The following is a 25904-nucleotide window of genomic DNA, read 5'->3' on the forward strand; positions in this document are numbered from 1 at the left end:
AATGAGAAGAACCAGAACATTGTATACAATAACAACAACAATGTGTGATGAAGAACTATGAATGACTTAGGTATTCTAAGCAATACAACAATCCAAGACAATTACACAGGACTTATCATGACGGAAAATGCTCTCCACATCCAGAAAAAGAACTGATGGACTCTGAATGCAGATCAAAGCATACTATTTTCTCTTTGTTTTTTTCATAGGTTTTTTTTTTCCCCTTTTGGTCTGTTTCTTCTTTCACAACTATGACTAATATGGAAATGTTTTACATGATTATACATATATCACCAATATCAAATTGCTTAATGTTTTAGAAAAAAGGGAGGGGAGGGAGGGAGAAAAATTTGGAACTCAAAATTTTGTAAAAATGAATGTTAAACTGTGAACTGATCCAACCATTCTGGAGAGCAATTTGGAACTATGCCCAAAGGGCTATAAAACTGTGCATACCCTTTGACCCAGCAATACCCCTATTAGGTCTTTATCCCAAAAAGATCATAAAAAAAAAGGGAAAGGACCCACATGTACAAAAATATTTATAGCTGCTCTTTTTGTGGTGGCAAAGAATTGGAGATTGAGGGGATACCTGGAAATTGAGGGGAAAACCTGGAAAGACTTACATGAACTGATATTGAGTGAAATGAGCAGAACCAGGAGAACATTGTACACAGTATCAACAACATTGTGTGATGATCAACTGTGATAGACTTAACTCTTCTCAGCAATACAATGATCCAAGATAATTCCAAAGGACTCATGATGGAAAATGCTCTCCACATCTAGAAAAAAGAACTGTGGAATCTAGATGTAGATTGAACCATACTGTTTCTACTTTTTTTTTCTTTTTTGAGGTTTTTCCCTTTTGTTATGATTCTTCTTTCACAACATGACTAATGCAGAAATATGTTTAATGGGGCTGTACATATATAACCTAGATCAGATTGCTTGCTGTCTTGGGGAGGGGGCAGGGAAGGGAAGGAGGAAGAAAAAAATGGAACTAGAAATCTTCTAAAAACAAATGTTGAAAACTATCTCTACATGTAACTAGAAAATAATAAAAATATTTATGTTAAATAATGAATGCTAAAAATTATCTTTACATATAATTGGGGGGGTGGGAGGAATGAAGTACTATTTTTAAAAAGTTTGGTTGCCAAAGTTTGACTTTAAGTGGTTGCCAGGCTGATTCCTCATATTAATTTAACATAATATCTATATTTTTGTTTCTAGAATAAAATATTTTTCCTAACAGTGTGCCACTAATACCAGAACCATTCTTTGTTTTAATTCTGGTGAGACTATTTGTCCTGTTCAAATCCTTTGAGCAATTATCTATTGAAGAATGGCTTTTTTTCTTATATATTTCTATCAACTTCCCAAATATCTTAGATATCAGACATTTATCAGAAAAATCTGTTCCAAAGATTTTTTTCCCCAGCTAATAATTTCCTCCCTCCTTCCAATCTTTTGTATATAAGTATATCATTTATCCCTAAGGAGCTGATTGTGTTATATAGTATTACATGCTAATCTAAACCTAATTTCAGCCGGACTGCTTTCCAGCTTTCCAAGCACTCTGGGTTAAATAGTAAATCCTTAAATAAGTAAATGGTGTCCTTGGCCTTATCAAACACCATGCTACTATGTTCAATTGCTTCTGAATCTTGATTTACTGATCAGTTTTTATATTTTCTAACCAGTACCAAATAGTTTGGAAAATTACTGTTTTGCAGGACAGTTTGAGACATGGTAGTACTAGACTCCTTCCTTTCCTACTTTTTTTTCTTATTATCCCTTGATATTCTTAACCTTTTGTTTCTCCAGATGAAATGTTATTATTTTTTCTAGTTCCATAAAGTTACTATTTGTAGTGTGATTGGTATGGCACTGAATCACTATATTAATTTATAGTACTGTCAGTTCTATTATATTGGTACAATCTAACCATGAACAATTAATCTTTCCAATTACTTAGGTCTTTATTTTTGTAAAGAATACTCAATACTTTTTGTATTTTTTTTCTTGTTAGGTAGATTCTCAAATATTTTATACAGTTTATAGTTTTTTTAAATGGAATTTCTCTTTCTATCTCTTACTGTTAGGTTTTGTTAGCAATCTACAGAAAGGCTAAGGATCTTTTGGCTGTTTTATATTCTGCTCCTTTACTGGTTATTGTTTCAATTGATTTTTAGTCGACTCTGCAGGTCCCCATATTATCTGCAAAAATCAATCTTTTTTTTGCTTATGTTCCTTCCCTCAATTTCTTTTCTTGTATTATTGCTATGACTAGCATCTTTAGAACTATAGAGAAATGACAGTGGGTATTCTTGTTATGACTAATCTTATTGCAAAGGGCTCTAGATTTTTCTGAATACACATAACACTTGCTCTCGATTTTTTTTAATAAAGTATTTTATTTATTTTTTCCTGTTACATGTAAAGATAGTTCTCAACTTTTGTTTATACAAGCTTTCCAATTTCAGCTTTTTCTCCCTCCCTCTCCCTCCCCTAGGCAACAGGTAATCTGATATAGGATATATATATAATAACATTAAACATATTTCTGCATTAGTCATGTTATAAGAGAAAAATCAGAGCAATGAGGAAAAACCTCAAAATAAAAAAACAACAGCACCAAAAACAAAAGAAATAGTATGGTTCATTCAGCATCTATACTCCACAATTCTTTTTTTCCCCCTGGATTTGGAGATCCTCCTCCATCATGAGTTCCCTGGAACCTTTCTGTACCATTGCATTGGTGAGAAGAATATAGTCCATCACAGTAGATCAACACTCAGTGTTGATGATACTGTGTACAATGTTCTTCTGGCTCTGCTCATCTCACTCATCATCAGCCCATGCAAGACCCTCCAGGTTTCTCTGAACTCCTCCTGCTCATCGTTTCTTACAGCACAATTACATTCATATACCACAACTTATCCAGCCATTCCCCAATTGATGGGCATCCCCTCAACTTCCAATTCCTTGCCACCACATAAAGAGCAACGGCTCTCGATTTTAAACAAATACTATTTACTAAATTAATAAAGGATCCATTGATTTCTATGCTTTTTAATATTTTTAATATAAAGAGGTGTTATCTTTTTTCATAAACTTTTTTCTCTCATGTTTTCCCACCAACATATCTTTGTTAGTTTTGTTAACCCAGCCTACTTATGTCCATATCTAGCCTACCTACATCATCTCAACTGACCTCAAGGGCCAATTCTAATCTTAATTCTATAAATTCTTCCCTGACCAAGCCTTCCCACAGTGAACCTTCCTTCCTCTGAATTCCAATTGCACTTGCTAACCATTCTTCTCATGTGGGAATTGTTCATTCTACTGTCTCATATTGTTAGACATATTTTCATATATCATCTCCCCGATTAGAATGACAATTATTTAAAGATAGTAGTATTGAAAGCCTCAAACTTTTTGACACTTCCCTCCACACCCCACCCTTCATCCTATTTTCACCAGCAGAATTCACCCCCAGCATCTAACAATAAAAACGGATTGCTTGAAAAAAAATTTAAGAACCTCTACATTTCAGACTGAAATGGATTCCTATACACTGCAGCAAAGTAACATCAAGTCGTTTCATGATTAACAAACTGATAAAGTCCCCCTAAAAAGAATATGCATAGAAGGTGCATAATCAGCTTAGAGGAATATTTGAAGATATTAATCTCTCTCTATTACCCTAAAAGGGAACTCATGCTCCCCTGAGCTCACATGATGGCAATAAGACTGTGGAAGCCAAACCACTGCAATCAAGTTTATAAAGGTAGGATAATGTTAACCAAAATAGATCTCTAAACTTAATTCTACATCAGTAGCTCTCAAACATTTTCAGTCAAGGGCCTCTCTTTGGCATAGGAATAAATGTCACAGACATCATCTGAGTCTACCCTTTCTTCTCTTCCCACCAACAAATCTCAAGTGTTGATTCCAGAGTCTTACACCAAAATGATTATAATGTTGCTGGCATCCAACCTCTTCTACTAATATATTCCCTCTGTCCCACTCCCTTCACACACACCCCCATCCAAACAGATGACAGTGAATTTGGGCCAATATCCTTCACCAGGTTAACAGCCATCAACAAATCCATTAATTAGGCCATTTTACATTTATTTGTTAACTGGAAACAGCTGTCTGTTAAAATGAAGTCTCAGGTTTATTAAAAGCATTCGTGCCTGTCAATAAAAGGTGGTGCTTGAATTTTATAAGTACTTGAAAAAGGGACAAGTCCATTTCTTAGTAGGGGCCTACCTTCACCAATGTCTATGGACAGACAGCTTTGTCACCTAAGTTAGTAAGGGAAATGCTTCCCAAAAGAACTAAAAACAGAGCCCTAATTAACGTTTGCTAAGAATTTCTTCTCTAGAACTAGCAGTCCAAATTCTAATGCCAATGAAACTTTTGATCATGGCCTTCCAAGTCTTCCACGTGTCCTGAGAGCTTTGCTTATAACCTATCCAAGATAGTTTTCTTGCAGTTTAGAATCACAGATTTAGAGCAAGGAAGGGACCCAACACCCTCATTTTACAGATGAAGAAACTGAGGCCTGACAGTTCTGGTCAAAAGGAGTAAACAGAAGAGCTGGGATTTGAATCCAAGTCTTCTGATTCCAAATCCAATGCCTCTTCCCCTCTGCCATGTGTGTATGTGTGTGCGTAGATAGACAGACAGATAGATAGATAGATAGATAGATAGATAGATAGATAGATAGATAGATAGATAGATAGTGTGCAGAAGCAGTTAAGCTTTCCCAAATACACAGAGCAGCTTTTATAGGTGAATCCTAGTTTCAGATCCAATGTACTGTAGAGACAGTGCACTTGTAGCAAGACTACAGTGTAGTCAATCCCAACTAAACAAGTGTTGGATCCTTGCTAGGCTGGACCTTGGATACACACTTTGGGCTGGCATGACTTTTAAAGATCATCTAGTCCGATCGTCTCATTTTATAGATGAGACCCCAATCTGAGGCATCAAAACGTGAATCAGCTTGCACAGGCTGGGTCCTGGCTACACATTGGCGGTCTTCTTCATCTAGAATATTTTGTTATCATAGAGAGTATATTGGACCTCAAATGAGAAAAGTCTGAGTTCAAACACCTCCTCTGACACTTATTAGCTAAATAGCCTTGAGCAAATCACCTTGAGCAAGTTTCAGTTTCCTTTTAGATGAAGGAGATTTAAAATACCTGTAATAGTGTAATACTTACCTCCCTGGGTAATTATGAGGTATGAGTGAGATTATGTAAATAAAGCACTTAGCAAATGTTAAAGTGCTATGTAAATGTTACATATTACTATTACTACTTTGGTGAAAACCATTGAATAAGCAGGTAAATATGGCCCCCAAAAAATGAAGTAGAGGCAATGCACAGATTTTTTAATCCTTTGCATATTGGTGCTCCACTCATTCAACAGAGCTTTTAAAAAAGACCTATATTTCTGTTTTCAACCTCTTTAATCCCCTCATTTGTCAGGTTTCAGCAGGGGTCCCTTAAAAAGCACAAAGAAATCTCACCAATTCACCTTCCTTATATGAAAACAGATGCACCATCTAGTGGTGAAAAGAGGTAAAAGTTCAAGGCTTAACTAAGGGTTTCTAACCAAAAGAATATATGGTACAAAGGGCTATAAAACTGTGCATACCCTTTGATCCAGCAATACCAATAATAGTCTGTATCCCAAAGAGATCACCAAAAAGAATGCATGGTCTGCCAAGTTAACCATTTGTTTGCCATTCTGTTTTTCCACTCCAACTCCCAAAAACACGACACCCCCCCACCACCACCAAAAAAAAAGTAGAAACTGACTATAAAGACCTTAATTCAATAGAGTCAAATGAATGCAGTAGAACTGACAATGGAAGCTTGCCTAAGCTGCCTACACTATCACTCTGTTTTTTAAATCTTTGGTTTACAATCTACTTCAATTCAATGCAACAAACATTTACTATATACCTCATGCAAGACGAGCCTTCAATAAAGTAGGAAGTGGAGTGATCCACTGGGAGACACAGGGTGGGAAAAGGCTTTGAAGGACTGAGGACAGCTATAGAGAGGGTGATAGTCGATAAAGGAAGAATCAAAGTATCTCCAGACAATAATGATGGCAAATCCCATAACCTCCCCAGTCCCTCCAGGAAGTTAGGTAGTTTTTCCACAAAAGGTATTAAAACTGTTCTCAAGATTTAAGGCTGGAGCCAATGATATTCCTAGTCATCTGAACAGAGAACAGTCGGGACGGGAAAGACGTCTTCTCCTCCTTCCAGCTTTCTTCTGAAAGGTGATGGTCCTTGCCCACTTGGGTCACGTAATGAAAATGGGCATCGATTCTTTGACTGGAAATGGCAGGAAGTATGCAATGGTGGATGGGAGAGCAGACACCTATGGCAAAGAGGCCACTAATCCCAATTCCCTGGACAGGACAAGAGCATCACCTGGGGAGAATACCCTGCTTTCCCCTGGAGGATCATCCCCTCCTTGTTTAACAGAGGCAGCCCTCCCTCACCCAGCACAGGCATGCTTGTTAAGTCACTGATTTCACATTGATAATGCCAAGCAGCACTCAACCACAGAGGATGGAGTAGGTGCCATTTCTTCAGATGGCAGCAACATTTATATTAGCAAGGATATGTAACTACACAAGAGAGAATATGGAAGTAGCAAATATCAGAATGCCAATATTCTCCATTCCTCTTCCCTCACCCTTACCCCTAAACAAGTGCTGGACAGCTGATTTTCCTAAAAGTGTGAATATAATAAAGAAAATAGAGAGGACAGATGGGTTAGAGAGGGAAGACACTGAAAGGAATGAAATGGAAAAGCTAAAGAATGTTCACTGTTAGTAAGTTTTCCTTATATTAAGTTGAAATCTGCCTCTGCACAATTTCCAACCTCTGACCCTGACCTTTGAGCTTAAGCAGAAGAGTAATAATGGATTTTTCTAAGTTCTCATCCTTCTGGACCTTTCTCCAGTCTTTGACACCACTGGTGTCACCTTCTTCTCCTTGATACTCTCTCTCTTCTCTCTGGGTTTTCCTGACACTGCTCTCCTGGTTCCCCTCCTACCTAACAGCTCCTGAGTCTCCCTAGCTGGATGTCCATTCAGATCATGTCTACCCAACGTGGGTATGTACCAAGGCTCTGCCCTGGACCCTGTTCACTTCTTCATGGATCCAGGTTCTCAGAGCTATTTGTCCGGTTCTATCCTCTCTCTGGACCTTCGGTGTCATCTTCAGCTGCCTATTGGACATCTTGAACTAGAGGTACTATAGCCATCATAAACTCAAGCTTGTCTAAAATGGAACTCAATTTATTTCCCCAAAAATCACCCCCCAGCCCAGTTGCAAACTTCCTGATTATTGTGAATGGCACCACTATTCTCCCAGTCACCTAAGCTCACAATCTAGAGATCATACTTAACTCTTCGTAATATAATATTCTAACTCCTCCCACATCTAATCAGTTGCCAAATCTTGTCATTTCTATCCTCTTAACATCTCCTGTATACACCTCCTTCTCTCCTCTGCCACTGCCACCACCCTGGTATAATCCCTCAGAACCTCACTCGGAGAATACAATGCAATATCATAGTAATTGATCTCCCTGTCTCATGTCTCTCTCCACTCCAGGCCACTCTATTTTCAATTGACAAATTGATCTTCCCAAATTGCAGCTCTGACCATGTTATCCCCCCCCCCCCTCCCCATTCAATAAACTCCAGTAGCTCCCTATTAACTCCAGGACCAAATATAAAATCCTCCATCTGGCTTTCAAGCTCTTCCTAACCTGACCCCTTCCCACCTCTTCAGTCCTGTACCTTGTTCCCCCTGTATCTACCCTGTGATCCAGGCACACCAGCCTTCTTTCTTGCTCTTCCTCATCTCCTGAGTCCCGTCATTTTCCCTGGCTGTCCGCCATAACTAAACCTCTCTCCACCCTTTATCCCCACCTTCAAGCTTCCCTGGCTTCAAGTCTCAGCTAAAGTCCTACCTTCTATAAAAAGCCCTTCCCAGTCCTCCTTAATTTGGGGGCTTTCCATCTGAGACTATCTTCCATTTAGCTTGCATATAAGTCTAATTTATATGTAGTTGTTTGCATGTAGTCTCCCCAATTAAACTGTGGGCTCCTTCCAAGGACTTTTTTTTTTGGGGGGGGGGGACTTTCTTTGTTTCCTTAGCACTTAGTACAGTGCCTGTCATACAGTAGTCATTTAATAAATGCTCAGCGATTTCAAAGACTTAGGAACTCTGATCAACACGGTGACCAACCAGTGTCAAAGACCCATGATGAAACATGCTATCCACCTCCACACAGAGAGCTGATAGGCTCAGAGTGCAGAATGACATATATTTTCTTTTCTTTCATTCTTACTTTTTTTTTTGGGGGGGGGTTGGAGGAATGAGGGGAGGAGAACCTTGGCTAATGCAGGAATTTGTTTTGCATGGCTATAAATATTTGAAATGGGTTTGTTTTTATTGTCTTCATAAAGAAGGAAGAGGGGAAGACAATTCAGAACTGAAAATAAAGCTGAATTTTAAAATACATTCTTGTTGACTAATAATCCTAATTCCATACGGCAGTCCTTTATTTAAATATTTGAACAATACTGCACTGTACCTAATTCCTCTTCTGACTTTCCCAAGTCATCTTTTTTTTTCCCCCACAAAGTAAAAGCCACTTAAAAGCACAGCAGGAGGGGCAGCTAGGTGGCACAGTGGATAAAGCACTGGTCCTGGATTCAGGAGGACCCCAGTTCAAATCCAACCTCAGACACTTAACACTTACTAGCTGTGTGACCCTGGGCAAATCACTTAACCCCAATTGCCTAAAAAAAAAAAAAAAAAAAAAAAAGCATAGCAGGGCAGCTAGGCGGTGCAGTGGATAAAGCATCAGCCCTGGATTCAGGAGGACCTGAGTTCAAATTCGGTCTCAGACACTTGACAAGTACTAGCTGTATGACCCTGGGCAAGTCACTTAACCCTCATTGCCCCCACCAAAAATAAATAAATAAATAAAAATTTAAAAGCATGGTAAAAGGGACACATAGGTAGCACAGTGGATAAAGTACCAGCCCTGGATTCAGGAGGACCTGAGTTCACAACTGGCCTCAGACACTTGACACTTACTAGCTGTGTGACCCCTGGGCAAGTCACTTAATCCTCATTGCCCCCCCCCCAAAAGCATAGCAAAAGATATGACAAAGAACACCTCTCCTCTCCCACGGACTTCCAGTCACAACATTTCCAGCACCATAAAACTGTGAAACCAGTCCTAGCTCCCTCCCATTACTTCTTCTCAAGATGGGAGAGAAATGCGGCTCTTACAAACAGCTGTAAAGTCACCTCATCTTCAACCTAAATACCTTAATTTCCCTCATCTTATCTGCACATGGCCTAGATTTGAGTCCTCATAATCCTGGTCACATTCTTGTAGACACAGTTCAGTTTGGCAATTTCCATTCTAAATTTCAGCACCTAGAGGGGGACACTATAGTGAGGTTGTCACTGTCTTTGCACTGGACACTGTCCTGCCATTAATGCAGCCTCAGATGCCCAAGGGAGGGGCAGGAGAGACTGACCATCCCTGGGATTACCAGCCCACATGAACAAATCTGCACTTAGCCTGACTTGTGCCATTCCTTCGACTTGTCCAAATACTCCAACTCCCTCTACTGTCAAGTTCACGTAACAGAGAAGTGAATTGATATGATACTAAGAATGCTGTAGGGTGTTTTTAACAATATAATTATAATTTTATATAAACTTTACCGGATTCCCTGGAAACAGAAACCAAACCTTTCCCATGTCAAGACTGGAACTGGATTCCTTAGGCTTACAGTGTCACAGTCTACCCATCCATCTGAGTTTCCCACCTTCTCTCTCTGTACCAAATACCACCTCTATGCCCCTGGGAGTGGGGGGAGGGTGTGTACAAAACGCTTTATGAAAACACCCTGCCACAAAGAATACTCAAGTTCCATTATACTGTAAGCTCACTACCCATCAACACAGGGCTGGTCTCTAACACGTGAATCTGTCTGGCCACATCAACTCATGAAGATAATTTACTAAGTTGTCAAGGAGCTATAATATGAACTGGGCCAAGTGAAATCATGGATCCTTTTAAGGATAACAGTAAATCCCTTTTAAGGATTGCAGTAAATGAGCCAGGAGCTGTATATAATATATACTATGTATATACAGTACAATCCTGTGACTCAACTGCTCAAGATTAGCTAGTTGACTGTCACTTACATAAATTTCTACCTTATATCATCTCCTACAGTCAGTGTCTAAATATAAAGTGAAGCCTATTAAGGCCTTGTTGAGGTTTTTCCAAAACAATATAAATCAAGGAGTCAGAGGCAAAGGGAAGTCTTTTCAATATTTAACTTTTAATTAGTAAACAGATAAGTCTTTCCTTACTTAGCTCAAACCAGAAATGTGAAATCTTAAAAGGGATAAAGATCTGAAAAAAATTTCAATGACCTACTTACTATGACTACACTTGAAATTGAATCTAATTCAAAACTGGACCACATAGAAGTGTTTCAACAACAAATCTGTTTTAATCTGTCTTCTACTTTTTCACATCACAAGTTTAATTGGCATGTATCTTAAAAATAAAGGAGCTTATACCCTCAGAAATCTGCATATTTGTTGGCAGGAAGTAAGAACCTGGAGAACATGAAAATTATCTTTCCCTTTCCTCTAAGATCCCATGATATTTGGTGTCTTTTCGCACCTCTCTGACTTCCTACATTAAAAGAAAATCATGTTCATGTCTTATCTCTCCTACTAGACTATAATCTCTATGAGTGCTAAGACCATGCCTTATTCTTCCTTGCCTTCAACATAGATGTTCTGCTGGATTGGGGGAGGGGGGGGGGGGGAGAAGGTACTTAATCCAAAACAGCCACAAACTATAAGAAATGTAACAAAGAATAAGCTTTTTACATTTAGACATCCATATAATATACATGTATTCAAAATCCATAAACCAATACTAAAGGAAAGATGACTTCCATTGGAATCCTGTACAACATTATTACAGATGCTATCACCTTGAGCAAGTTACCGTGAATCAGCAGCATTCCTTGTACTACTCCCAAGGGCAGAACACTATTAACCTAGAATCGCTGTGAAAATTGACCAGTGATTCCTTAAGCCATAAGCAGGTTTTAGTCCATGACAGGATGTCACAGCACTTCTCACCTCATGGCTACCACATCTGCTTAAAAGCGTCTCGTAAAGGACTTTTATCAAAATGCTTCTTGAAAGGATGAATAAATTAGACTGGAGAAATAAGACTTGAGAGCTCACTTAGATCATTTCACCTTTTCCCTTTCCAGTCACTTTCCATGTATGTTCTAGTGTTGCAAGCTCCTCTAATTTGGCATAACAAAAAAAGAGGATCTCCATTCTTTCAAAGAAAAATAACTATAGAGTTAACATGGAGTTGTACAACCTTTGACTCTAAATGTAGTTTTGAGCTCCTGTGTGGCCCATAACCATGAACAATTCTGAGTTGTGGATAACAGTCCGCTCATTCGTATTATGTTTAATGTGCTGTATTCAGTGCTGAGAACACAAAAGTGAAAGGTAACACAATCTCTTCTCTTAATGAGCATAGTCTCTCATAGGGACACGGCAATAGATACACAAACAGACAGACTGAAGCAAAAGAGGTGAAAAATGGCAGAGGGGTTTTGAGATATACATATAGAAGGAGAAATTCACAGTGAATAACATAGTTTTGCTAGTAAAGTAGGAGGCAAGGTATTCTACTAAATTGGAGGGAGAAAGGAGCTGAATGATGAGACTGAGGAAAGAAGAAAAAGTCTGCAAGAGTTGTTCCAGGGAGGGTAATACAGTATCTATGACACAAAAGGATTGTCATCAAATAATGAAGGCCTAGTTGAAATCGGATAAATTTGTAATGGGCCTAGGCAACATGACTGAATGACTTCCTCTAGGTTCATTCAGCAAAACAGATGGAAGTGGAAAGAGCACTGGGGCTGGAGCAGGAAAGATCCGAGTTCAAATCTGGCCTCAGACCCTAGCTATGTGATTCTGGATGTGTCACTTAGATAGCCTCTGTACACCTCATTTTTCTCACATATAAAATGGGGGCACTAATAGCAGGTATTTCCCAGGGTTTTGTAAGAACCAAATGAGATGATGTTTGTAAAATGCCTGGCACGTAAAATACATTTAATAAATGCTTGTTTCTTCTTTCCTTCCTTCTTTTTTACATGTACAGAAGAGAAAGCAGCAGGTGGTGGGCTATGATTTGGCAAAGTATAAATGGAAACAGGACAAAGAGACAAGGGTTTCAAGGGTACATGACAATGACTAGTTGAAGGGGTCAATGACAAGCAGACAACTATGAAGGGATGAAAGAGAGACCATAGCATGGGGGATGAACTAGGAAAATCAGAGGTAAAAACTGAAAGTTATGCTGAGAATCGATGATGGATTCAGGAAGACTAAGATAGAAGGAAAGATGGAAGTAGTAGAGGTTATGTTCAAAGAAAGATCAGGATCCCTGAAGTAGCATGGTTGTGGGTGACGCTAAGGTCTAACACAGGGTTCTTAACCTTTTCTGTGTCACGGACCACCGAAGTAATCTGATGAAACCTAAAGAACTCCTCAATGTTTTTAAACGCTTAAAATAAAACACAGAATTACAAAGAAAATAAGTTACATTGAAAATTCGTTATCAAAATATTTTTAAAAACAAGTTCACAGATTCCAGGTTAAGAATCGCTGATGTAGTTAACATTTAAAACAAGCCTTCAGCCTTTCATCCTATTGAGGGAACAATAAACCTCTCTTATCTTAGCATTTCCCATCTCTCCAAAACAACACAGGGACAAGTTAGCTTACTCCCAGATTGTATTATGTCCTATCAAGGAAAATTAAAATATGTGTAGTGATTAGGGAACAATTGAACAAAAGGTGGCATATAAATGTAAGCAAAATGTATTGAATCATAAATAATAATATATTTGATGAATTAAAAAAAAAGAACCTCTGATATAAAGTATGATTATATCTGTGGGTAAGCTAAAGGACAATGAAAATAATGGATATTGGGAGTTAAGACAATAAATAACCTGTGACACCAACTCACTTTAAGGGGACTCCCATGTACATACTGAATCCCCCAAACACAAAGGCAGAGGCTGGGTGTGGCCAAAAAATTAAGGCAAAAGCTAAACAACTTGAGGGGGAAAGCCAGTAGATGACCAAAACAAGGATCAGAACTGGATAATAGGGTGAATCTCAAAAGAGAAGTTGCTGAGTGAAAATGCCCAGTAGAAAATAATTAAATGGATAGTAGAGGTCAAACAGATGGCCTGGGGCAGCTAGGTGGTACAGTAGATAAAACACTGACCCTGGATTCAGGAAGACCTGAGTTCAAATTTGACCTCAGACACTTGATACCTACTAGCTATGTGACCCTGGGAAAGTCACTTAACCCTCACTGCCCCTCAAAAAACAAACAGACAGATTGAAGGAGAAACCACCTGAAGTGGAGGTCTTCCAGGGAAGGCTTCATGAAAGAGGAACTAACTACCTAAGGTAGGTCTGAAAAAAACGAAAAAAGGTCCAATGCCAACAGGTTGCGATATAAAGAGTCAGTTCAGGGAAACGGATGGTATGTCCAAAAACAAGGAGCTAAGAAAAGCCATCAAGGAGTAAACCAGTTTGGTCAGAGTTTCAAGTATATGAATAAGAATATGATAAGATAAAGTTAGAAAGACAGGCTGGAGGCAGAATATAAAGGTCTTTAAATTTTAGGAAAAGGACTTGTTATTTTACATGGCAGGCAATGAGGAGACACTGAAAGACTTTGAACAATGGAGTATTGCAATGATTAAATCTGTGCATTAGAAATATTACTTAGTTGCCTCACTAAAAAAACAAAAACAAATGAAAAAAAAGGGCAGCTAGGTGGCGCAGTGGATAGAGCACCGGTCCTGGAGTCAGGAGTACCTGAGTTCAAATCTGGCCTCAAACACTTAACACTTACTAGCTGTGTGACCCTGGGCAAGTCACTTAACCCCAATTGCCTCACTAAAAAAAAAAAAAAAAAGAAATATTACGTAGCCAGGGGATGGCAATTCAGGGGTGGCTATTATCCTTGAGGAAAGCAATTTCAGTAGAGTGATGGGATTGGAAATCAGAAAACAAGAGTTACAGGATGAGTAGATATTAAGCAAATAAAAGCAGTAAGCATACACTAGTCTGACTAGAAGTGACAAGAAGAGGACAGAAAGTAAAAAGGAGTGATAAGGGGATGTCAGGATCAAGTAAAGTTTGGAATTTGTTTCAAGAGATCACTCAGAGTAAAAGAAATCTGAGCATCTTTGTAGGGAAATAGTCAATAGAGATGGGAAGATTAAGATGTAAGAGAAAAAAAAGAAAAAGAGTAGAGACAAATGAGAAGCAAGACGGCAGGGCACTGGATAAAGGTCACAGACATAGGAGGCTGTGGCACAGTGAAAACTGTACGGAGCATGAATCAGAAGGCCTGGGTTCAAATGCTGGCTCCAGAAACTGGTAGCTGCACAGATGTGGACAAAACGTGTAATCTCTCTGATCCTCAGTTTTCTTGTGTAAAACCAGAATCCTACATATATGTGCTTCACAGAATTAGGGTAAAGAAAGCCCTACAGAACTGAGAAAAGCGTTTAAGTAGAAAGCACACTTGGTGTTTTCTCTTTTCTTCTAGGTTGCTCTTAAGGCTAGACCAAACCCCCACCTTCCAATGCCACCTTGCCTTCATTTCATCTCTAAGAAGGAGGTAGCAGGGCTCAGGGAAGGGTCCAGGCTGTAAAGTACTACTGCTTGACCTCCTGACCAAGGCTGCCTCCCACAATAACTGCAGCAATCCCTCTCCTTTCTTATCTACTTAAAGGCCAACAGTCTTATGACCTACTGTTAGCTCTCTCAAAGAATTCCAGGAAAATCAAGCCGATTCAAGAGTACTACTCTATCCTCCTATGTTCATTTGAGTCTTGAACACAAAACACAACTACCTTTTAACTACTACCTTTTGTTGAAACCAAGAGTCTTTGTGCCTCTCCCCCAACATAATTTAAGTACTGGGTTTGCACCACTCTACGACTTGGTGCCAAGCCCAGCTTTCCAAAGACAGAGGATGATTTTTAAAAAGCTTAAAGTAATAGTTAAGACTATTCCATATCACCTGCCAAGAACTACTGAATCCTCAAAGGAAAATCTGTAATAGGATGCATGCATTACCAGATTTAGCAAGACTAAAAAGGCTCTGAGGTACCAGGAGTGTTTCTGGGCCCTGGAAGAACTGTCCATTAGCAGAAGGAATTACATCTTACCAGCATGTCCGTGGCATTGAGATAGTGCTTGCTGGCCATGCACTGTTCCAGTTTTTGAGGCACTTGCTTGATATTCTCAATTTCATCCAGCAGATTTAGGACATGCTTGTGCTCAATACCTTCAATCCACAACTTCCGGAGTTCATCCCGTTTGCAATGCAACAACATCTTGCAGGAAAGCAGATTTTCCTTGACCTGGAAAAGAGCAATTTCAATCTTGATTCAGTCCAAACTCTCTCCATTTTAAGCCCACTAACCAGTTAACATTGTTCCTTGGTGCTAATTGTACTTAACAGTTGCTAACTCCCACTTTTCCTTAATCCTCTGGGTTAGTATGTTTTCTGAGTTCTAATCCTGGCTCTGACACTGACTCACTTCGATGAGTCTTCGCCTCTCTCTGTCTGTGTTTTCTCTGCTGTGAAATGAGAATACTACTCCTGACCTACCCCTGAGTGAATCCATAAGACATAACTAATGATATAAAGCACTTTGAAAATATTAAGTGCTATGTAAATGTTAAATATGTTTCATGGGGAAATGACTGAAATGAAAACTTTACGCTGCTATTCCTCTCTAATCTTCCATAGAGAATCCTCAGACTTAAAGGGACTCCAAGGGGTCATATGCCTCCAAGGAGAGCTTTATTTAAATCAACACAGGGAAATGTATATACATCCTAACTGACTTAAAGGGGAAAATGTGACTAGAAATTGTCCTTTTTGATAAATAAGCTCCAAGACAAAAGTTACCAGGACACATCCTAAGATTAGATTTCTTTCAATGTCTTTCCATTTCAGATTCAAGAGCCACTTTTGAAATTCAAGAGTATTAACATTTAATTAATCTTCCAATATACAAAGAGAGTCTACAGAGAATAGTGAGGAAGGCTCTACAATATATCTTCAGATTACCATTGACTTTCAACATTTTCCCAACTAGCAACAATAGTAGGAAGCTAAAAATCCTAAGACTGGAAAAACTGCTGAGAGATCACTCATCTATCCTGTTCCTAAACTAGAACCTATCCTGTTTTTAAAATGATCTCAAGATAGGGAAGAAGGAAAAAAAAAACTATTCCAAAACCGACCTTAACACATCTGCTTTAAGGCTAATAAGGCAATCTAATCTAGTAAAATGAAAAGGAACCCTGGACTTGTCGTCAGCAAAACTGGATCTGCTCTTTTCTAACTATGTGGAGTTGGCTAAATCACTCCACACCTTGGGACGTTAGTTTCCTCATATGTAAAATGACGGGGTTAGATTAGATGATCTCAGATCCTTTCCAATCTCAGGTCTTTGTTGCATCACAACTCATTTGCCTCAACTTGTACTTACCCATTACAGTTCTGATGCTATAAAAAACTCTAATTCCCATAAAGGTTTTTTAAAAATCAACTGGTTTCAAAGCAGCTGAAATTTCATATAGACCAATAAGACTTTATTTACAAAAATGTCCAACTCTGATTAAAAATCCACATTTGGACTGAATAAATATCGTGTCATTTTGTTGGAAAGTAAATTTCTTAACTGGACAAAATTTCCAATGAATTTTATATGATCTGAAAAAGGAATCAGTTGCATTTGGCAAAGTACTAGTTGGTTAATCCTAATGCAAATCCATTTGTCTATCTATATTATCAAAAAGAGTTTAGACTTTACCAAATACACAAAGCCTCATGAGACTATATGTAAACACTCTCATAACTCAGTATCTGGATGTTGCCACCCCACTCAAAGTATAAATACTATGGTGTCATGTTCTACATGACAGCAAAGAAAGAATTTGCCATTTCCTAATTATACTCTGTTGGCTAAGAGCAAGAAGAAAATTTTAGTTCATGGCCCAGTGCTTTTTCAATGTTCTGCTGTCTTTGTCCCTAAAGGAACCAAATAATCCATTGGGCAATTGGCCAGACAACGAAATCATTCACATTCATATCTTTAACAACTATGGCATATATATATAAATCAATGACTCTCTTAAAACCAAAAAGCAAGAGGAAAAGGTTAGTAAAGAAATGTCAGTGTTTCCTTAGTGCATTGAAATTGGACTTTCATGGTAAGAAATTGTCAAATTATCCAATTTAAAACAAATCCACTCACCTTTCATTTGTTTTTCTATCATTTTTTCTTCACATGCTTGCCAATTAGTAAAGGTATCTATCCTTTTTTAAAGGGCTCTAGCCCTTTAATTCTTTTCCCATATGATCTGAGAGTTGTCAAAATTTGGAATTTCTTATGTGGCAATTATTTTCCTGATAACTACCTAGTGTAATGATTGTGTTTACATTTTTGTTGCCAAACTTAGAAGGAGAATGAGGTGGTAGAAAAGGATTTGGCTCCCAATACAAGCATCAGAAATAATCAAAAAAGGGATTAGAAAAATCAGCTCAGAATGATGTCTTTTCAAGTCTGTTCCAATGTGAACATTCTTTCTTAGCCACAAAGATAATATCAACTCAAAGGGAAGAGAAGTCAAGTCAGGTATCATTGTGGGTTCTTCCCTCGAGATTACAACAAAGTCCTTTTAGTACACATCAACCAAAACTAATCAGAAAACACAAATATCAAAAGATCCTTCACCCAAGCTGTGATTACTCTAAGTAAAGCCAAAAGGTCAGTGGCTCTATACATTCATTTGTTGACCCCTCTGGAGCTTAGTAAAAATTAGGTCAAAATGGACTACAGTTTATTTGAAATCTAGGGCAATTGATCTCAAGCTTCCCCTGGTTTCAAACATAAATCCATAGGATGAACTCTTGACTTGTAAAGGATAAGAGCTGCAGCCTTCCCTTTGGAAATACTCAAGTTAATTTTACAAGGTGGCAAGGTCAGCATTCTGTCTCAAATAGGGTTATGGCTTACTGCTTCCACAGTGATGCTCTGAAAGGTGGAAAACCATGATCTCCACAGCTCTCCTCAAACAAAACAATAATTTATGTATCTGCCTCCAAAATCTCAACATTGTAAGCTCTAAAGGACAGAAAATATAGGAAACAGAATTGCTGTGGCTATGAAAGTAGAGATACCCCAGGGGCAAGCACATAACCAAAATACTTTCATTCCATTATTTACTATCTATGAAAGTTAAAGCCAGTTTCTCATTTGGATGAAAAACAATATACAAAGGATAAATTCTTCAAACACAGCAGGCATTTAATAGATATTAAATCCAACTAACGTTAAGCACTTACTATGTACAGAGCATTGGGAGAGAGAGAAAATTTAGCTAAGGCACAATCTCTACCCGCCGTGATCTTGCAACCTAGTAAAATGATAAGACAAACAAACATAATTGTAACTTAAGAGAAATCCTGTGGCACCTATTTCATCAGCTTGCATTGGCCCCATCAAAAACACACTTTCTTTTGAGGCAATCTCCCAGTTTGAGCCAGCACTCTAGTCAGAAACACCGGGCTTAAGTCCTGCCTCTGACACATAAGAGCCACATGACCATGAACAAGCCACTTTGTGTTGGTGAAGGAGGCTCCCTACTGATGAAATCACAGCTCCAGGCACACCAGAACCAAAAGCCTAATATCTGTTACTGGTGGAGTTGTGAACTGATTCATTCTAGAGAGCAGTTTGGAACTATGCCCAAAGGGCTATAGGGTTGTGCATACCCTTTAACCCAGTAATACCACTACTAAGTCTGTATCCCAAAGAGATCATAAAAAAGGGAAAATGACCATCACTTGAGGCCATCAACAATCACGTGAAGTCCATACTATAGATAGGAATAGGACCATTTTATAGGTGAGGACTCCGAGCTCAGGAAGATTCAGTGACTTGCCTAGGGTGGCACAAGTGTCAGGGGGCAGTTTCAAACCCAGTGCTTCCTAATCCAATAATTGCCCCACCATGCTGTGCTACCTCACATAGGCAGAGAAATGGAAAGAGGACAGGGTAGAAACAAGAGTGAAAGCAAAGCTCTGTGAATTTGTATAAGGGCTGAAAATAACCTGACATGGCCCCTACACCATGCGGCTCTACTTAAGAAAGACGCTCCCTGGAAACAAAAGTCAGACATTCACCTGCTTGATTTTATTTCGAGAGTTAGTGATGCGTTCCGTGATGCTCTGATAGGTGCGGATGGCAGTCGTGAGCTCGGTGTAGTGCTGGACAATCAGCTCATCCAGGTCACGGTCACACTTTTCATAGGCTTCTTCCAGACGACCCTTTTCATTTTCTCTGTCTTCCACATCATCACTCGTAGATAGAGTCCTGACAGAGACAGAGAATGCATGATAAGGAAAAAAGGAAAAGAACAGTCTAGAAAAACATCCAAAGTTTAATTGCAACAAATAGACCAAAATTAGTTAAACCAAAAGAAAAACTACTTCCTGAGAAAAAAAAAGGGTGTTTTGACCTAGTTCAGGACATTGAGGCACAAGAGTCAGACTGGCCAGTATCACTAAAAGCAGTAGGCCTTCCTTATAGCTTAACTGAAAATAATTAGGGCTTTGGGGCAAAGAGGATCAGGGCAGGGGGGAAAAGCTCAGGGCAGAAGATACATCTGGGTCTCAGTCACCTGGGGTCTCAGGCATGAAGACAATCTCCAAGCCATGAAAAAAAGGGGAAGGGGATCACCAATGGCCCATTGAGAGGGCATTCTCAGGCCTTGATAATCTAGGTTTATAATAACGAAACAGTTATCCCTCCTCCTAATTAAAAGATTCCATCCTCTATACTTAGACAACGCTGTAATATAATTGAGTGCCAAGTTCCATTTTATTTTGTTTTTCCTAAGGGTCCCCTAACAACAGAGGATGGAAAGAATCTTGTTCACACACCTTGTTCCTGTTCTCAGAAAGACATGCTAGAGACTGGCCAGTGAGGTTCTCACTTTACCATAGCATGGAAGTTTCCAATACAGAGCCTTCCAGCTTTGGGAGAGTCCAGAAAAGAGGCAAAATGGGGGTGCAAGGCAGGGGGAGGGGTTGTGCCTACAGCAGAGGGAGCATGTTGCACATATGAAACAAAAGTGGTTTTTGCAAACTACCAACCTTTCTCAGAGGATTAAGAACAGCTGATCTTACTGAACTAGTTATCATACAAACATTGGACCAGAACAAAAGATTACATGAACTGGGAAAATATTGCAGCTGCAAAATTCAGAATTCTACACAAAAACTGTCACTGTATTTACTATTCTAACACCAGCATTAAGAGATTGATAGACATGAACAATAACCAAAGGATAAGGTAGATGCACTTATTAAAAAATCTCTCAATAACCTAGTTTGATACATGAGCCAAATCTTTGTTTCTTCCATTATCTTATGTGCAGTGTAATTTTTTTCAATTCACTTTTATACTCAGTAACAGAGAAAAAAGCCCTCTTCCCCTTATCTGTTAGTTACTGTAATTTCAAGTGTTTCATTAAATTCCCTCTGTACCCTCAGCCCAGCGTATTTCATTTTCTTTTTTAATTTGGGAGGGGTACTTTAGACTCTCAGTGATGAATGCCCTCATTTATGGGACCATCATAGAGCTCCTTTAAGAGATGGGCCAGTCAGTAAGTCAATTATAAATCCACTTTCAGATATTTCCAAGAAAAATACAGAAGTTTCTTCAAAATGTCATTTAAGCAAGGGATCTCAACTCAGGAGCTATTTAGCATAAAAATGTTCCTTCTTACCAGGGATTTAGGGGAAATCTGAGCAGCCTCAATATTTACAAAGCAGGAGATTAAGAGTTAGAAGGGAGATTTGGGATCATCCAGTACAAATTCCCCTCATTTTACAGATGAGGGACATGAGGCTCAAAGAAGTTATATGACTTGTCCAAGGTCACAGAGTTACTACCATTTTAAGGCTGAATTAAAGATCCTACAGACTAGGTATAGGGTGAAAAGTAATCAGTTAGTCATCAAGCAATAAGTAGAAATTATAAAGTATCTACAGAGAAAGAGCAGCATCTAGAAAGGACTGGAAATAAGCAAAGATGGAAAAGCACTTGGAAAATTCAACTACAAAATTAGGATTACAAAGATTACTTTCAAGATTGAAATCCAGAATAATAGCCCAGGAAGTCTATCAGCTGCATCTGTGATGCATAGCTCTGCTCTTTAAATTTGAAGGCTTCCAGGCGGCAAGTCCAATGCAAAGCAAGATCCTAAAACTCTTTCAATTTGTCAAATGTCCCAAGGTGAATGGCTTCTTGAATATTTAACTGTGCTGTCACTGTGGGGTAATAAAAAAAAAAAAGTAAACAGTATGCTAAGGGCTCCACCAGATCAATTTCCCCATCACTCTACAGCTTTACAAGAGTCTCTCTCTATTCTCCCCTGTCACATGCTTCTTTCTATATCCCCTACATTATTCATTTGTGAGAGGAAAAGTACAAAACATTTCACATTGTTTAGGTTAACTAGTGAAATATCCATTAATTAAAAGGCCCAGAGAAGACACACTCCTCTCTGTCAACTACCACAGTAACAAGTTAGAGGTAGATATGAGGTATTTAAGACATGGAGAGGATTACTGATATGCAAACTAGAGAGTAAATTATGCTTACTTTGGTTTTGGTTTGTGTTTTCAAATACAGAGAAAACATCCATATCAAAAAACAAGTGAAAATATACATATCATTCTCCCTTCCTTGGATTTAGGCAAGGTCACTTTTCAAATTTTTCCTAGTCAGTTACAGTAGAAGGAACAGAATGTTCCGCAAAACAAAAATTAAGAAGCCAAGGAAAAGGCTTCAACTCACAGAGATGCAAATGAATCAAAGCAACACCATGTTGACTTCTTTACATGTCATATAGAGAGAGGGTAATAGCCATCTAGAAATAACAGATGGGAACAGCCTGTGAGCAGTGGGAATTCAGAAACAAGTATCTGGGAAATGTGAAACTGAAATACATGGTCATCTGAACCAGGAAGTTAGAAAACAGACCTCCTTTTACTATTCCTGAATGAAGCAACTGCTACTTTATGCCTCACTTCCCTCTTCTGCAAAATGATCAAATAAAGGCCAAAAACCTGTGCAGGGGGGCAGCTGGGTGGCACAGTGGATAGAGCACCGGCCCTGGTTTTCAGGAGGACCTGAGTTCAAATCTGACCTCAGACACTTGACACTTACTAGCTGTGTGACCCTGGGCAAGTCATTTAACCCCAATTGCCTCACCACAAAACAAAAACAAAACCCTGTGCAGGGTAACTAAGTAAAAATTGAATTCATCAAACTAATTCATTATAGAAAGTTATGATGTATGCAATTACTAGGACATGCAGCAAGCAAAGTTCAAGGTCATATTAGTATGACTACAGCTGTCTTGGTAAGTAATGTAACTAAGTTATTTGACAGAATTCAGAGAATTTTAATATTAGAAAGAAATAGAAGTAACTTCTACTCCAACCTCCCATCCAATGCATCAAACCTTTCTATAATACCCCTGAAAAATAGTCATCTAGCCTCTTACTGAGTGACAGGAAACTCAATACCTATCAATGTGATCTGCTCCATTGTCTCTAATCTATTATTGGACAACTCTAAGTATGTAAAAGTTTTTTCTTATGTTGATCCAAAACCCTTCTTATAACTTAAATCTATTGGTCTTAGTTCTCACTTCTAGAACAATGCAAAATTCCTCCTTATGATAGCCCTTTGGACATTTGAAAATGTTCATATCTCTATTTTGTCTTCTCATCCATCACTAGATTTCTTATCCACAGTCCCTTATTCATTGAATGGCATACTATCCAGACTCCTTATGATCTTGATTGTCCAACTACTCTTTTAAAAGATAGAACATAGGTGAGATAGAAGATGCTGAAAATCACTACAAGCACCAGTACTAAATTATCTTTTTTTCCACACTCAAGCTAAGTATCTAATTAATTAAAATCCCAGTGCCTTTTTCACATAAACTTCAGCCAATACAGATCTCTCCCATTCTACACTTACACATCTATTTTTTGAAGACTTCATATTTATCCCTGTTAAAAACCCAGGCTTGGGGCAGCTAGGTGGCGCAGTGGATAGAGCACCGGCCCTGGAGTCAGGAGTACCTAAGTTCAAATCCAGCTTCAGACCCTTGACACTTACTAGCTGTGTGACCCTGGGCAAGTCACTTAACCCCAACTGCCTCACTAAAAAAAAAAAACAAAAAAAAACCCAGGCTTAAACTTCACCAAAAAAAAAAAAAAAACCAAACCAGGAAGAAAAAAAAAACCTGTCTTCTACAACATGTCCTGCTTTCAACTCCTGGTGCTGGATCTCACTCTCAATCAAAAGAGTTAATGTCAAAGTAGTACCTTAGAGAGAGGCAGTGGTCAACTAGAGGCACTTAATAAAGATAAGAGTAAGTCCGAAGCATAACTGAAATCTCCAAGCAGCTTCTAAAGTTGCAAGAGTCTTAAGTCTAGGGCAAAGGTAGCAGGTGTTTGTAACTAGATATGGCATACATAACATGAACTCAGAAATGAGGGGCAAAATTGATTTGAGCTCCGTCATCCCAGTCTTCTTTGAAGTCACTGAGCCTCCCTCTGGATCTTTCCATTTCTACCTCAAAAATCTGATGACAACCAAGATTAAGTTCACAGAAGACAAACATATTAAACCAAATGCTAGATATAATGAGCCAGACTCTGTGCAGCAACTTGAGCACTTTCAGTAAATTACTTCCTTAGAAAAATAAATTAATTAAATAATAGTAAATAGAAAAATACCTCTCCAAAGATGTCTAATTGTTTCCCAGGGAGGCACTTATTTATCCAACAGGCTCTGGAATGCATTATCCATGGTACTGGCATTAACAAAACTGATACAAAATATAAACACTAATGTACAATGTGCTTCTTCTACTAAATCCATAGCTGTCAACTCCAAAAAGGTCCTACAGTCAAGCATATAAACCTCTGCAAATAACCATGGAGGTGTAAGTATGAGTTTGTCAGGTTACTTTTCATGTGTTTCAAAAAGATGGATCAAGCAACTTGAAAGGAAAATAGCTAGTCACTGCCACTGGCTCCTTCTTGATATAATTTTGTCTTCACTTTGTTAAAGTAATGGAATCCAGATAAGGCCAAATATATAAGTCAGTATACCCCTGAAAAGATGGATGGCACCCAAGAGCAATGAAAAAACAAATCTTTGGAAATAAGATCAGTTTTTCCTAAGTGTAATCTGTCACTCAGGAGGAAAACCACCATCTGTGTAGCCAACAAAGAGTAACAGGATCAAGACCTTCTATTCTGCCCCCAACAAACTCATTACAATTGCATCACTAAAAACACTACTACATGCTAAGAAAGAGAGCCCTTGTTACCACGCAACTCAAATAAATAAGTATATTACTAAGGTATAGGAACTGTCATAGCACCTTTAGAACACAAAGGCTCTCCAAATCACCTCCATCCTGAGCTACCTCAGAACCCTTATTTGTGAATAGGAGGCAGGAACACTTTTTAAAAATTCTGTATAGTGGGGGGGGGGGGAAGGGAGGGGCAGCTAGATGGTGCAGTGGATAAAGCACCGGCCCTGGATTCAAGAGGACCTGAGTTCAAATCCGGCCTCAGACACTTGATACTAGCTGTGTGACCCTGGGAAAGTCACTTAACCCCCATTGCCCCACCCCCCCAAAAAAATTCTGTATAGTCCTGGTGTACATTATGTGGAGAGGAGAGAAAAATGGATTTTGAGTCAGAGGATCTGGGTACAAATCCTGATTTTGTTCCTTACTATCTATATCCTTAGCCAAGTCACTTTGTCTCACTGAACCTCAGTTTCCTCAACTGTAACACGAGTGTTGGAATAGATGATCCCTGAGGTCCCCTCCAGATGATACTATAAACAAGAATAGCCTATTCAAAGTGGTCTTCCACTTTTCACTAAATGTTTAGTAAATACAAATCACCGGAGTTTTAAGGGTTTCTAGGAATCAAATAATCCCTCTCCTACCTTCAAGCAGAATTGTAACAAAATAATGCTTGAGGACAGAAGGATGGATTATTTGACTTCTAGAGGCACTTGACATGAGGAAAGGAGATTGCACTACAGTGGCACCACTTTCAACATCTCATGAACATGATATCCAGAAACCTGCTGAAATTCAAGAATGTTTCTATCTGACCATTGCTTTGATGGAGACAAAAAAAAATGACTGATCAACACATATGTGAATAGTAATCCATTCTACACAGCCACCTGTGGCTTCCCGAGAAAGGAGAGCCTGGAGGTAAGGAAACTGGGAAGTTAGTCCAGTAGCCCAGGGGAGAGGCAATAAGGACCTTAGTGGCTGTGTGACACACAGAGAGACAGATGTGGGAAGAAAAACAAATGAGATGCAGGAACCGACAGGCAACAGAGAGCGCAGTTTTCCCATGTCCTCGTTGGGGCAGGAGCTGCGGCTCCCGTATCGCATTGCACAGTCACACTGTGGCCTGTGGCTCTTCAAGGTGCTGATCCATGGTCATCCGCGACTGGTGGAAGTCTACTAGGCTCTCCTTCCACAGAGGTGCCAAAGTATTTCTCCTAAAGCACATCTAATAACCATGCCA

At 38.9% G+C, this 25904-nt stretch overlaps 1 protein-coding gene across 1 annotated transcript in view; it reads right to left on the reverse strand.

The window, feature by feature from the left end:
* Positions 1–25904, reverse strand: part of EXOC4 (exocyst complex component 4) — a 911169-nt gene that overhangs the window by 866098 nt on the left and 19167 nt on the right. The window contains exons 2-3 of the mRNA XM_043968219.1: positions 19434–19623; positions 15400–15594 (exon numbers count right to left, since the gene is read on the reverse strand). Of these exons, the coding sequence (XP_043824154.1) occupies positions 15400–15594; positions 19434–19623 (385 nt within the window). The remainder of the gene's footprint in view (positions 1–15399; positions 15595–19433; positions 19624–25904) is intronic.

The sequence above is a fragment of the Dromiciops gliroides genome, chromosome 5, assembly GCF_019393635.1.
Source record: "Dromiciops gliroides isolate mDroGli1 chromosome 5, mDroGli1.pri, whole genome shotgun sequence".
NCBI lineage: Eukaryota > Metazoa > Chordata > Mammalia > Microbiotheria > Microbiotheriidae > Dromiciops > Dromiciops gliroides.